General features: G+C 37.4%; 1 protein-coding gene across 1 annotated transcript; it reads left to right on the top strand.

The window, feature by feature from the left end:
* Nucleotides 1–320: 320 nt before the first annotated feature.
* ARRDC3 (arrestin domain containing 3) lies at nucleotides 321–13337 on the top strand. Its single transcript, XM_037529439.2, has 8 exons — nucleotides 321–848; nucleotides 4636–4717; nucleotides 6390–6537; nucleotides 7560–7662; nucleotides 7991–8247; nucleotides 8610–8772; nucleotides 9041–9195; nucleotides 11520–13337. Exons 1-8 carry the CDS (start codon nucleotides 569–571, stop codon nucleotides 11574–11576), a joined length of 1245 nt encoding a protein of 414 aa, XP_037385336.1. The 5' UTR covers nucleotides 321–568; the 3' UTR covers nucleotides 11577–13337.
* Nucleotides 13338–13630: the final 293 nt, after the last annotated feature.

Below are 13630 nucleotides of genomic sequence, written 5' to 3'. Positions count from 1 at the left end.
CCCACCCAGTCCAGGTCCCCAGGAACCCCCCCAGCTATTATCTTTCTATTAGAGTGTGCTCGGTATGGGGTGCCCAGATAGCACATCGAGGGTTTACGGTAGCCTGCCTACCAATGGGAGCCCACAATGAAGAGAAGTCAGGTTCAGCCTCCCGGCAGCCCCAGTGTCTTCTTCCCCCGGCTCTGCACCTACTGTACCCGCGAGCGAGCGAGCGAGCGAGGGAGCGAGCCCGGCCAGGGAGGGGGCGCGCAGGGAGGGCGCAGAGCAGCGGCGTGCGCATGCGCACTGGGGTTGTTTTTCACAAAGCTGTTCTTAAAGTGAGCTGGCAGGCTCCAGCCGCCCGTCTTTGTAAGGAGACCACTGAGACGAGCAGGAGCGTGCAGCAGCAGCCTCTGCTGCCCTGACTTTTTAAGAAATCTCAATGAACTATTTGTAAAGAATTACTGATCCTGCCTGCAAGCTTTCTGCACGGCAAAGACATCGATCAGTGTTAGTGAAGATCACATTTTATATGCGATCTTGACTTTTTTTGGTCTTACATTATATTTTTATAGATTTTGTTATAAACATGGTGCTGGGAAAGGTGAAGAGTTTGACAATAAGCTTTGACTGTCTTAATGACAGCAATGTCCCCGTGTACTCGAGTGGGGATACAGTCTCAGGAAGGGTGAATTTAGAAGTTACTGGAGAAATCAGAGTAAAATCTCTTAAAATTCATGCAAGAGGACATGCGAAAGTACGCTGGACCGAATCTAGAAACGCCGGCTCCAATACTGCCTACACACAGAATTACACTGAAGAAGTAGAATATTTCAACCATAAAGACATCTTAATTGGACACGAAAGAGGTAAGTGTATATGTTATTCAGAAATCATTATTAGTCGTGTTTTCTTCGAGTACCTTTTTAGTTTTTCTGAATTAATGTAATTCTACTACTAGCACAACACATAGCAGTTTGAAAAGATTAGCAAAGTTGGGAGATCTGGATTCCCCTTGACATTCATCGTATGTTAAGCCCTAATGCATGCAGGCATCTGCAAAGTGACTGCAAACTGCACTTATTCAACTACCTCTGTACCCGGCTTGGGCTGTGCCTTACGCACTTGCTATCCATTTGCACTTTACTTACAAATTCAGCTTAAATCTGATTCAATAATTTTATTAATGTATTTTCAAATGAATTGCTAAAGCCTGCAGGCCAGTACTGGATTTTTCTTGTACTTCGCAACCTTACCTATAAAAATTAAGCTTCAATGAAGAAGTGGAATAACATTCTTAGTGGGCTAATAAGTGTGTTTCGTTTTTAATATTGTCGTGCAAAAGACTTTAAGAATTGATCATTGTTCTTTGATAAAGGGTTTCTATGGCTTATTTTGACATATGGCATCAACACCCCACGTGTTTTTTCCCTATTCTTTCCAGTTCCTTGAGAAATTTACACCAAGCATTTTCTGTTTTAAAGGACAGTGTCTTGTCGTTATGACAGGTTTTAAATCAGTTCTAGAAGCCATTTAGGGTCACTAATTTCCTTTTCCGAGCATCATGCCTAACTTTGGGACGTGCATTCAATGAAACCCGAGCCCGTCAAATGGAATTGAAAAGTATTCGGCACATTGGATTTGATTTTTGCTTAGAAAGGGGAGATGAAGGGTTGTCAAAGGAAGAAGGGGTCCTGAGATTTCCAGTCTATTGTTTAAATGGTTACATTGTGGAAATATAGGAGACTCTAAGCTTGTTTTTCTAAGTTTCCACCCTTTGTTAGAAGCGGTTCAATCCTGTTTCGGACCAGTTCTGGGGGGTGGTGAGGAGGGGCGCTCGCTCTGCTCTCAGCAGATTGGTTACACGCGTCAGGTGGTGGCGATGACTTAATTCCTAGCCCAAGAAGAATATAATGTTAAAACTGGTTATGTAATTTTTGTGCTTCTCCTTTTAATGCAGTATTTAGTTGAAATGCTGACGATTTTTCAAAAGAATAGCGTACATTCTTACCGTTTTTTGGTATTACCTTGTTAACACATCCCTGAGGAACTGCTACCTAAGGCAAGTGTGCAAATGAAGGATGCTTTGAGTTGCAGCTTTAATGCATTATGTTTGAAACTATCAAGGTGAAGTTAATTCTTTAGTTGGGTTTTAATACCTATACGTAATTGGCAGCCTGAAATAATCTAATATCTACAAAATGGAACACTGATTTATAAATGCAAATACCTAATGACAGTCCCAGTATGTGGTGAAAAGCAGACACATGAGTTTGTGTTTGAGCCTTCCTGGACATTGCAGCTTTTTATAAAATGAGTGAAAAAAAATCAAAGCTTTTTAAGGATTTGAAGCTCGCCGTGGGGTAAAAGTAGAACAAGTTCAGGGGACAATTTCATCACTTGCCTCATGATTGCATGGTAGAGAAAACTATGCCCCGCACCCCACAAGACACCCCTCTACACCCCTGCAAAGCGTGGACGAGCTCTTAGCCTGGAATAGTTTCAATGACTTAAAACTGGGACCTCTCAAACTAGCCTGGTCGCCGAGACCCCGCCCCGGGCGGCCGGGGATAGGCGGAGCCCGGTTTGTTAGCCTGTTGCTAAGGCGATGCCAGGCTCTGATTGGATTGGGCGCGGCGGGTGGGGAGAGTGGGCTCGCACCGGCTGGGCGTGGCTTGGAACCGGCGTGTGCCGGTAACGATCCCTCCAGAGTGGCCGCTCCCGCCCCTACTCGCGTCCCTCTCGGGCTTATGGAGGTGCCCGAGGCCCGAGTCACCTCACATTCTGTCGCCCCCTCGGCCAGCTTGTGGCCCGAAAGAAGCGACTTACGGTTTCCACAGCGTAGAGGAGAGAAGCTCCTGCCGGCCTCACAGGTGCCGAACGGCCCTGGGTGCAACTTTAGCTGACAGCGCGGTGTGGAGGAAACTTGGGTGGGCTCGGTTAACCGGCCCCCAGTCTCCTGGCAGGCGCTGTCAGGTGGCTTCTGGGAATGCTCGTTTTTTTTTTCCTGCTACTTGAAATAAACCGTGTTCCCCGAATAGGCAGTCAAAGGCTCGCTACCTTGATTTGACCTGAAGGGAGAGATCGCAAAGGTTGGCGGGGAGGGGATGGAAAAGTGATACTAACATAGGTTGGGGGGGGGGGTGAGGTCGGCCTCGGCTGGCGTTCCCTGCCCCCCTCCCCATTGTTCACTGGAGCCTTTGGTTCTCCAGTCCCCCCCCCCCGCCTCAGCACCCTCCCCCTCACGGCCCCAGGCTCCCTAGGCTCAACTGTAAAGGTGTCAGGGTGGCCCGAGCCAGATCGAACCGGTCGCCGGCTGGGGCGTGTAAAGCGGAAGCGCGGCGGCGCCGTCGCCCCGCCCCCCGTCAGCAGGCTAGGCTGCGCGGGCGCGCGCCGCGCGACGTATGCCGTATGTATAGCGGGGCGCGCGGGCGGCGGCGGCGCGCGGGCGGGCCGGCTGGGATCTGCTCGCGCCGGTTTAGGCCGGTCCTCTCCTGCTCCGGTCTAGTTCTTGATTGACAGCCCGGCACTTGTTTACCACAGCGCGGCCGCCGCTCTCCTCAATGAGACTGCTGAGCTGGCACAAAAAGGGAGCGAGACGGGAAGAAAGGGTGCGGGAGGCAAACTTTGGGCGTCTTGGAGGGGAGCGTATTTAAATGGCCCCCAACTCACCAGTTTTGGGTGCTGAAATCCGTTCCTCAGGACACGAGGGAAATAGTGCAACTTGCTGTATAAGCACATCACAATGATTTTTGAACAAAAGTATACATACACGTCTCTAGGCGCTTGCCCCCTGTTCTCCTGTGATGTAAGGAAAGCATCACGTTGCTTGTGTCAATTCCAAGGAAAGTTAAACGGGAATAACCGTTTCTCCTGCTCTCATGGTTAATAGAGACGTTTACGTAATTACCTAGCCAAGACGCTTCCAAAATATTTTTAGAGTTGCCTATATTCGTCATGTATTTTGGAGACATTTAAAGCCTGTATTTGACGAAAGAAATCGATAATGATATCAAAGGCAGTCCCTTTATTCTAGCAATAGCAAACTAATTAGACTTCATCTTTCAAAGATAAGGGACACTTGTAAGCAGGCACCTTTTAAATCTGAGGTGTGTTTTTATACAAGCAGTTTTTTAGCTATTGCTGGGACAGACGGTGGTAATCAGAGTCAATGATGAATTTTTATTTTTAGCTATGAAAGTGGCATTAAAATCACTTCTCTTTTTTCATGCAACATCTATAGGACAGGTTCTAGAATTGTGTGACATTTACATCTTCTGTATCAAAAACGACGTGTTTTAAAGGTTTCTATAAACAGGTTTCATTTATAGTCTTAATATACTTAAGTAAATCATTGGAAGCAAAAATAACATCTTAGTATGTAAGCTTTGACCTAAATTTTTTTTGAACATATGTATGAGATGTACATGCTTTCACGTTTGGGTCATTTTCAATGAAAAACTGCCTATGGGGTATAAATATTAATTGTTCCCACTGTATAGATGAGGCAGCTGAGACCCGGAATAAGTAATGAAGTAGGAATTAGCTCTACCAGACTCCAAAGTTTGTGGCCTTAGTTATTAGATGAAGGTCTTTAAAAGTTTGCCATAGTATGTAAAAGGTTTAACAAATTTCTTGTTTTTCTGTTTCTTTTAGATGATGATAATTCCGAAGAAGGCTTCAACACTATTCATTCAGGAAGGCATGAATATGCATTCAGCTTTGAGCTTCCACAGACGTAAGTATTATAAGCAATGCACATTGTTCATAAACATCCATTCTTTTTACATTAAATATTCTAAACATTTATAGTTTAAAAAAACCCTTTTCATTACTGAAACTTGCTAGAGGAAAATAATATACTATAAAAGGAAGCTATTTTTTAATATAGTGTGGCAAAATTATAGAAATCAAAGCCCAATTCTTAATGAGGTTTTTTTTTTTTTACTGTGAATAGTGTTTCATTTTCCAAATAGTACAGTTGAAAAGTATATATTTTATTATCACTTAACATTAGCAGAAAAGATAAAACATGTGATGTCGCTCATTCTGTAGTTTATGAAAAAAATTAGCTTTTTACCTTTTCAACTAATTTTAATCAAAAACAGCAAGTTAAGGAGGTAAGAAATAATTAGGAATATTCTCAATGTAATAGCAGATTGTGAGGAAGAGAACTCACCAAAAAAAATTGTCTAGTAATGCCTTTAGCAAATTAAAACATGCAAAGTGGCACTGGTACTGATTTTTCTACAGAAAAAACTTAATAAGAATTTATCAAGTACCAAAAGTACGTAAGTCTATATTTTTGTTAATTCCAGTACTTGTGCTATATACATGCGTAAACTTTTTAAATGATATTTTTCAAAGTGTTCTATTTAACATTTTACTTGAACATAATATTTTAAGTCTGAATACAATAAGGCTAATGCTGGGCCTGAGCAATTTCAAAGGATGTGGTAATATATTTTTTTAATTCTATCTGTAAACCACTTGTCTAAAATAAACTCTAGAAGAGTAGCATAATACTGCATTTTATTTCTCTGTGCTATGGAAGTTAATGCTAGAGTCTAAATGTGAAAAAAAATTGTAAAAACACCACTGCTTCTCTTACTAATCTAAGCTAGCATTGTACTTTGAAAATAACTGAACATTGAGCATTTTTCTAATGCAATTATGAAAAAGGGACTAAACTCACTAAAATAAAACTTTCCACAGGTAATAAAATCTGGGAGAGTTGAAAAACAGTCATTTCTCTTACTACAGTTCAGTTGAAATATTTCTTTTTAAGCCTATAGAGTAAAGTTAAAAAACATGGCAAGAAAACAGACTTAGAGCATGAGTAAACTGGGATCTGAAAAAGCACTTTTTTATGAGTTTCAATGGACTTTATGAAATGTGAAATTTTTGAAACTCTAAAGACTATTCTAAGCCTTTTTTAGACCTTTAATTAGTTCCTATAAAAAGAGATAATTCCTAGCTAATGAAAAGTGGAACACTGTAGGAAATTTGGTCTGAAATATTTTAACTAGTGACTAGAATTTCCCAGTAGAAATAATTAAGCCATTCTTAACTTCATTTTAAGTATTAAAACCTTGACTCTTTAAAGAATTGTTCATTTCGAAACTATGATAATTTTGCCACCAGCATTAAAAGTAGCCTCTTCTTAATTTAAAAGGATTATGTTCTTCTGGCATTTTGAAACAAAATTTTTATATTAAACTATTATCTATTGTTATTTGGACACAACTTATTTTCCCCAGTGACTTATCCCTTTGGAAATTTTTTTAAAATTATGTTTGATACCTCATTGATCTAGAAACAGTAATATAGTAACACTTCTATGCTGACTTACTGTATAATTATTAGAAAGAGGTATAAGATTAATATATTGACCTTTATATTCTGCACAGACCACTTGCTACCTCATTCGAAGGCCGACATGGCAGTGTGCGCTATTGGGTGAAAGCCGAATTGCACAGGCCTTGGCTTCTACCAGTAAAATTAAAGAAGGAATTTACAGTCTTTGAGCATATAGATATCAACACTCCTTCATTACTGGTAAGAATTGACTGAATTCTTCATTCTTTGTTTTTGGCACATAAATACTGAAGAATAATCACATAAACTATGCAATCTTTATAATTCTGCAATAGTAATTTTATTTTAAAATTCAGTAAATATTTATATAAAAGAAAAACTCGAAAGTATACAAATTAATGAAAAATATGCTCATATTTTCTGATATTATAACATCAAGTAAATTTTTAAAGTAAGATCAGTATATATATAGTATGATATATCTCTTTCTGAAACATTACCATACAAACCTAGTTAACATATAAAATAAATCTGTTCCCTGGATAATTTTAATGGGAAAGGAACAGTATCAATTATTGTAAGACATTATCATAAAATTTGAAAATACTGTTATCTAAAATTTTGCATTATTCCAACATAGGGATAGTTGTCAAATGATGGGGAGCTCACTTTCACGAAAAACTTAATTCCATTACAAAAGAAACCTTTTTTAATTGCATTTTTTTATTACAATTAAAATTTGACCAAAATCTTTATTTGGTTTAAATAAATGATAACATCTTTATGCAAATAAGAGTTAATTTTTAGAAACAGCATTATTTTACATGTTGAATTTTATATCCTCAAAGAAAGATGTTAACATTTAGGATTACCTACTAAGTGGGTTTCCAAACTGCCTTTTTTTAAGGCAAATTAAATGGAATGTGGAAAGGGTTTTTTTGTTGTTGTTTATTTGGTTAGTTGATTTTTAACTACTGTCTGTGTAAATAGTGTGGGCTAAAATTATGTTTATTAAATACAGTATTAAGTCCTGTACCTTTTTTTTTTTTTTTTTTTGCTTAACTGAATGGAAACTTATATCAAGACAATAATCATATAATTCATAAACCATTGATGAATAAACCAAAAAAAGTATATTTGGATACTGAAAGAAAAGCAGCACTGCTTTTAGTGTAAATTCTCCGTAAATGTCGTATAGTATTTGAAAACATTCCCGTACCAAGGCACATATTGATCTTTTTCTCTACATTTATTTCTTACAGTCACCCCAAGCAGGCACAAAAGAAAAGACTCTCTGTTGCTGGTTCTGTACCTCAGGCCCAATATCCTTAAGTGCCAAAATCGAGAGGAAGGGCTATACCCCAGGTACGTTTGAGGTGAATTCCCACTAAAAACATTCTTCACTTAGCTTTTATGTACAAATTTATAATTTCTACTTCATGCAAATATGATAAAGTATTCTTTGATAAAATAACAAAAATTTGTGCTTGTCTGGTTTACCTTGATAAGTTGAAATCTAGGCTCGTATTTTTAAACTGCTCAAAATGAGTAGTTCATTTTCACGAGTAGTTACTTGCCATGATTAGAACTGTTTTTATCCATGTACTCTCTTAAACTTTCAAACTTTAGCCCAAGAATCTACATTTCTTTTGGGTGGTATTTTTTAAACAACAAATACATTTTTTCCCTCTAGGTGAATCAATTCAGATATTTGCTGAGATTGAGAACTGCTCTTCCCGAATGGTGGTGCCAAAGGCAGCCATTTACCAAACACAGGCCTTCTATGCCAAAGGGAAAATGAAGGAAGTAAAACAGCTTGTGGCCAACTTGCGTGGGGAATCCTTATCATCTGGAAAGACAGAGACATGGAATGGCAAATTGCTGAAAATTCCACCGGTTTCTCCCTCTATCCTTGACTGTAGTATAATCCGCGTGGAATATTCGCTAATGGTTTGTATAGACTTATGGTTTAGTTTATTTGTTTGTTTTATATCTTAAAGTTACAGGGATATATTATTGTCTTACATTCAGAATTTTATTTTTATATTCTATAAGTGATATATACAAATGTGAATATATAGTTTGTATATATCATTGAACTACAATTAGTAATTTTGTCATACATGCAAATGTACTATACAGTATAATCAGGAAATTTTCCATGTGTATTATATTTAATGATGTGTTTCCACATATAAAAGTTAAGAAATAAAGTAAATAGGGCTTTAAATAACATTAAAATTGAAATACTAGTTTTTAAAAAGGAAATTGTAGTTGTCATTCTAAACTTAATGTCTCCTTTCAACGTTTAGGTATATGTGGATATTCCTGGAGCTATGGATTTATTTCTTAATTTGCCACTTGTCATCGGTACCATTCCTCTACATCCATTTGGTAGCAGAACCTCAAGTGTAAGCAGTCAGTGTAGCATGAATATGAACTGGCTTGGTTTATCCCTACCTGAAAGACCTGAAGGTAATTTGATACTGCATATCAAAACTTTTATTGTTTTTCAAGAACATAATCTTGCCTCTGATACATTATGATTAGATATACATTTATTTATACCTCAAGAGAATAGATGTGCCCCGATATTAAATTTAAAAGACTGTGTCCCTAGTTTTGATAACAAAACAAATACTTACTACTTTACTTTGACATTCCTTTTTAATATCTACTATTCTGTATATTTTGACATGCATAAGAACATGCTGTTCGAATTGCGTGTATCTTTTTCCTTCAGCACCACCCAGCTATGCAGAAGTGGTAACAGAGGAACAAAGGCGGAACAATCTTGTACCAGTGAGTGCTTGTGATGACTTTGAGAGAGCGCTTCAAGGACCACTGTTTGCATATATCCAGGAGTTTCGGTTCTTGCCTCCACCTCTTTATTCAGAGGTAAGCACAACTCAAGTATGAATGAGCTACTCTCTTGGAAACAGATTTGCACACTATTTAAAAATATAGTTTAGTTCTGATTATTGTGATGATAGAAAAAATTGAAAAAGAAACAGTAAAACTGTTCACTTATATTTGGGGGAGAAATAAAGATAATTAACCTCATGCTTGCAAAATGTGTATTGAAGGAATAATTGATATTTTAAAGCATCAGTATAACTGACATTTTGCAAGCTTGGATTAAATAACTGGAATTTATCCATGATCTTTTCCAACTTAATTCTTGCATTGTTCAATATTCTCGGGTAATGGGGGAAAATATATTTACAGTCACATGTTAAGCAATATTTTTATACGGTTAGATTATCTTTTTTCATTTCATATTGAGGACAACTAAACACATACGTGAATAAAACATGATCCATACTTGGAAGCAGCTCAGAGATTAGTAAGGGGAAAACCTACATAACAGTGTGATAGGTATACACAGTTATTTGAGGAGCAGCTTATTGAGCTTTGTAAATTGGGACCATCATTCCTAAGGTGATTGTTAATCTGACTCTCGAAGAATGAATAGTCCTTAAAAAATAAGACAGTCCTAGGAGGAAAGAACAGCATGTGCAAAGGCTGGAAAGGTTGGGAGGATTCCAACAATTTCAGAACACTTGAGAATACGTATACATAAAATACATGTTTTAGGGGATTTAAAGTTGACCTTGATGTCAAATAATTTTGTAAATCACTGGAATCAGCTTGTTTTGCTTACTTTAATTTAGACTTTTTTTTTAACATTGGAATATGATTCCCAAATAAGGCATAAAGGTGGAGGGTAAGGGTAGTCTCATTCTTAAAAAAAATGTTTTTTTCCCCAACAAATTACTCATTTTTTTTTTTCTTTATAATTACTGTAGTCATTTTTTGGGGGGGAGTGGTTAATAGAAATCTACTTGTTGAGTATAGGACATTCAGAATTTGGTCTTGAAAATTTCGATTAGACATAATTTTGCTATCCCACTTATTCATAAAATTTTTCATTAGATACTAAAAATATTTTCCCACTTGTTACAGGTTTTATGCCACATTTCTGTACTGACATTTGTATCTTGCTTATTAATAGTCAGTTATTTCTAATTTTATCTGCGCCTTCCTGACTGTTAAACAGGCATTTTAAAAGAATGGCAACCTATCCACTTTTAAACAATTTATCATAAAATTCTACTTCCATTTAAAATGAACTGAAGATATTAAGAAGAACTCTCAAGAACCTAAATTGGTTCAGGTTATGATTTAACATCTAGCCACGCCAGGGTGGGGGGGTTAGTTCTAGATAACTATTTTAAATGTTCACGTTGTTAAAGGATAATCATAAAATAAAGGATATTTGACTCTTTTTCTTCAAAATTTTAAGCTTCTGAAGTACTTTGAATTGTTCCATATTCAAATACAAGTTAAATGAGTCTTAGCCAAAAAGCTCATTCAGTAAAGAAATGTAGTAAACACAACAATTTGTTCTCCTGTGCCCATCCCTTTTGCACCTGAGAAGCAACTGAAATATATTCACTTTTATTAAGTGTATATGCATAAGAAAGTCACTCTACAGGTAGAGGAGGTAGGAAGCCCCTAGAGCATTTTGGATTCAGCATTACACTTTCTTGATATACACTGTTTTTTGGCCTTCTCTGGGGTTTTACGTCTATGAGTTACTTCCTCAGATAAGTACCAACAACATTTTTACACAACTGTGTTCTTCTCAAAACCTAAAGAAGAGATGGAATGACTTTTCAAGGATGTGTATTTGAGTCTTAAATATTACTAAGTGCTGAATAAGAATTCCATTCTTTTTTTTTTTTTAAAGATTTATTTAATTATGCATACAGGAGCTGGGGTACAGGCCAGAGAAGCGGGGAGGGGGTGAGAGGACTCACCAGAGACAGAGTGGGGAACAGAACAGGCAGACTGACTGAAATAGACTGCTGAGGGAAGCAGTAGGCAAGACAAGAGAGGTCGGTCTGCTTCGCCATGTGGGTTGCTCCCTGGACAGCCGGGGTTCGGACTCATGCTGCGGAGGCTGCGATTGCTTCATAGTGTGGTGCTTAACCCCTTGCACCACCAGGGAGGCCCAAGAATTCCATTCTTTGATAAAATTTTACCATTGGCATTTGTCAAAGAACTATTCAGTTATCTCTTTATGAATTTCATTATTCTAGTGACTGAGTATCAGGTACTTGATGCATAATACTCATGCTCAGAATCTTAGTCATTTGTTGCATTCTTATTTGACCTTATCAAATAACTGATTTTTTGTTTCCTTCTTTCAATTCTAGATTGATCCAAATCCTGATCAGTCAGCAGATGATAGACCATCTTGCCCCTCTCGTTGAAGGAACACTTGGTAAATCAAGTTGATATGGATTCCGAACTGTATCTCTTCCCGGCTGAGGACAGAGAAGTATCTTGGAGACACGTTTTCAGAGGAAGTGGATAAGTGGAATTGCCTTTGCCCAGAAAAATGGCAAATACATGAAACAACCAGTGATCATGCTTTAGAAGCCTACAACATTCTGGGACTGCTCCAACATGCTTGAAGATCTAAGCTTTTCTCCTTTAAAACTGGCACATATTAAGAGCAGTCTTCTTAGCCTATGGTCATACGTGTCAAGACACCACATTGTAAAGAGGGATGATTTCCTTCTTTTGATTTGAAAATTTGCACATGCTCAATGCTTACATTGTGCGGTTCAACGTCACTACAGCTTTTTTTTTTTCCATTTATGCCAGACTCTTGATATTCTTAAAACTTGTTTGTGGTCAGCACAACAAGGAACAAAAGAAAGCTTTGAAAAACGTAACATGGAAAAAGCGCACTGACATTTTTTTTTTATTTAATATAGCCTGGACTTTACCTGCGTATGCACATGCTCAGAATTGTCCTACTAGGCTGACCATGTATCACCTCTTCAGCTTGGATCCTATCGTGGATTTATTTACAAACATCAAATGCCTTCAAGCCAATCCTTCTTGCTGTATGTTCTGCAGCCTACTGTGGTAGATACGCAACAGATACATGGGAAAAGAGATAAGAGGAGGAAGCTAATAAGAGACTTGTCAAGATTGTATACCTTCTTGGTTTCTTTTAAGAATTTGTTGCCTTTCTACTATTACAGCAAAGCAGCATTTTGTTACTGACTGCCTAAAATCACTTAATCTCAGGTGAACGCATCACTTGCCAAACTGTTGGAATGCTATTTGTGTTTTGTTGCACTGTTGAGTTATTTTTTTGTTTGTTTGTTTGTTTGTTTGTTTGTTTGGCTTTTTGGAGAGGGAAATTTGGAAAAGGGACATACACAAAAGTGATAACCCACCCGCATTCCCTTTTTATCATTACATATAAGAAGAAACTAGCAGAGCTAAGAATGGAGTAAAGAAAGGCAGTATGGCAGGCACCAGCAGAGTTAAGGGCTGATGCTCTTAAAAATTATTTTTTTTATTATTTTAAAAGTATGGAAGTTTTCCAGTCACTGGAGAGGAGGAGAAAGTGCATTTATTTTTATACAGAGTTACTTAGTTACCTCCAAAACACATATGTTGGAAATCATTTTTGCTGGTACAGAGTATATTAACGAGCAAGGATATATGTATGTATAGGTTATGATTAAAGTGCTAGCTCAGTTTATGCATTTGCAGTCCTGCTCAAGCTTGAAACAGTATGGAAACCCAAGTTCACTCTAAAAGTGGGTAATTTCAGAATTACAAATAGAATGTGTGCTGGGATAATAACTTTTATATTTTTGTGGATTTTTTTTTAAATGAAAGTATTTTTTCACTACCTAAAGTACATTTTGCTAAATGTAAGAAATCATTCATGTTATACAGATAAGATAGGAAGAACGATCGTGTCAGTAAATTATAATTTATATTAAAGATAATTTACATTGACTCATAACAAATATACCAGCATTCATGAGGACACAATACTACATTTTCCAAGGTACCAAGTGTACTGATTGTCTTATTTTAGAAGGAATTCAGCTCTGATGTTTTTCATGAAAATCAGCATCTCTGATGTTACAACATATGTGTGAAATGGATGTTACATCTATCCTGCCATTTAATCCCACAGTTAATATAGTGGCTGAAAATAATAGTAACTCCAGCTTGGTGCTTGACCTGGTTAAATACTGTCTTAAAGCTTCATACAAAATAAATAGGCTTTTCCATAAGTGGCCTTTAAGAAAACATGGAAGACAATTCATGTTTGAAAAATGCTGACAGGGTGAAGAAAGCCCAGTGTAAAAATGAATCGCGTTTTAAGTGATTCGGTTAAGGGTTCGGGCTCCCGTAGCAAATTAATACTAGATAATAAGGAAATGGGGGTGAAAATATTTTTTTATTGTTAAATCATTTTGTGAATGTCCCCCTCAAAAGAAGCTAATGG

The sequence above is a fragment of the Talpa occidentalis genome, unplaced genomic scaffold (genome assembly GCF_014898055.3).
Source record: "Talpa occidentalis isolate TD23 unplaced genomic scaffold, MPIMG_talOcc4v2.1 talOcc4.6, whole genome shotgun sequence".
Taxonomy (NCBI): Eukaryota; Metazoa; Chordata; class Mammalia; order Eulipotyphla; family Talpidae; genus Talpa; species Talpa occidentalis.
Note: the sequence above shows the minus strand (reverse complement) of the source record. Positions and strands in the feature narration are given on the sequence as shown.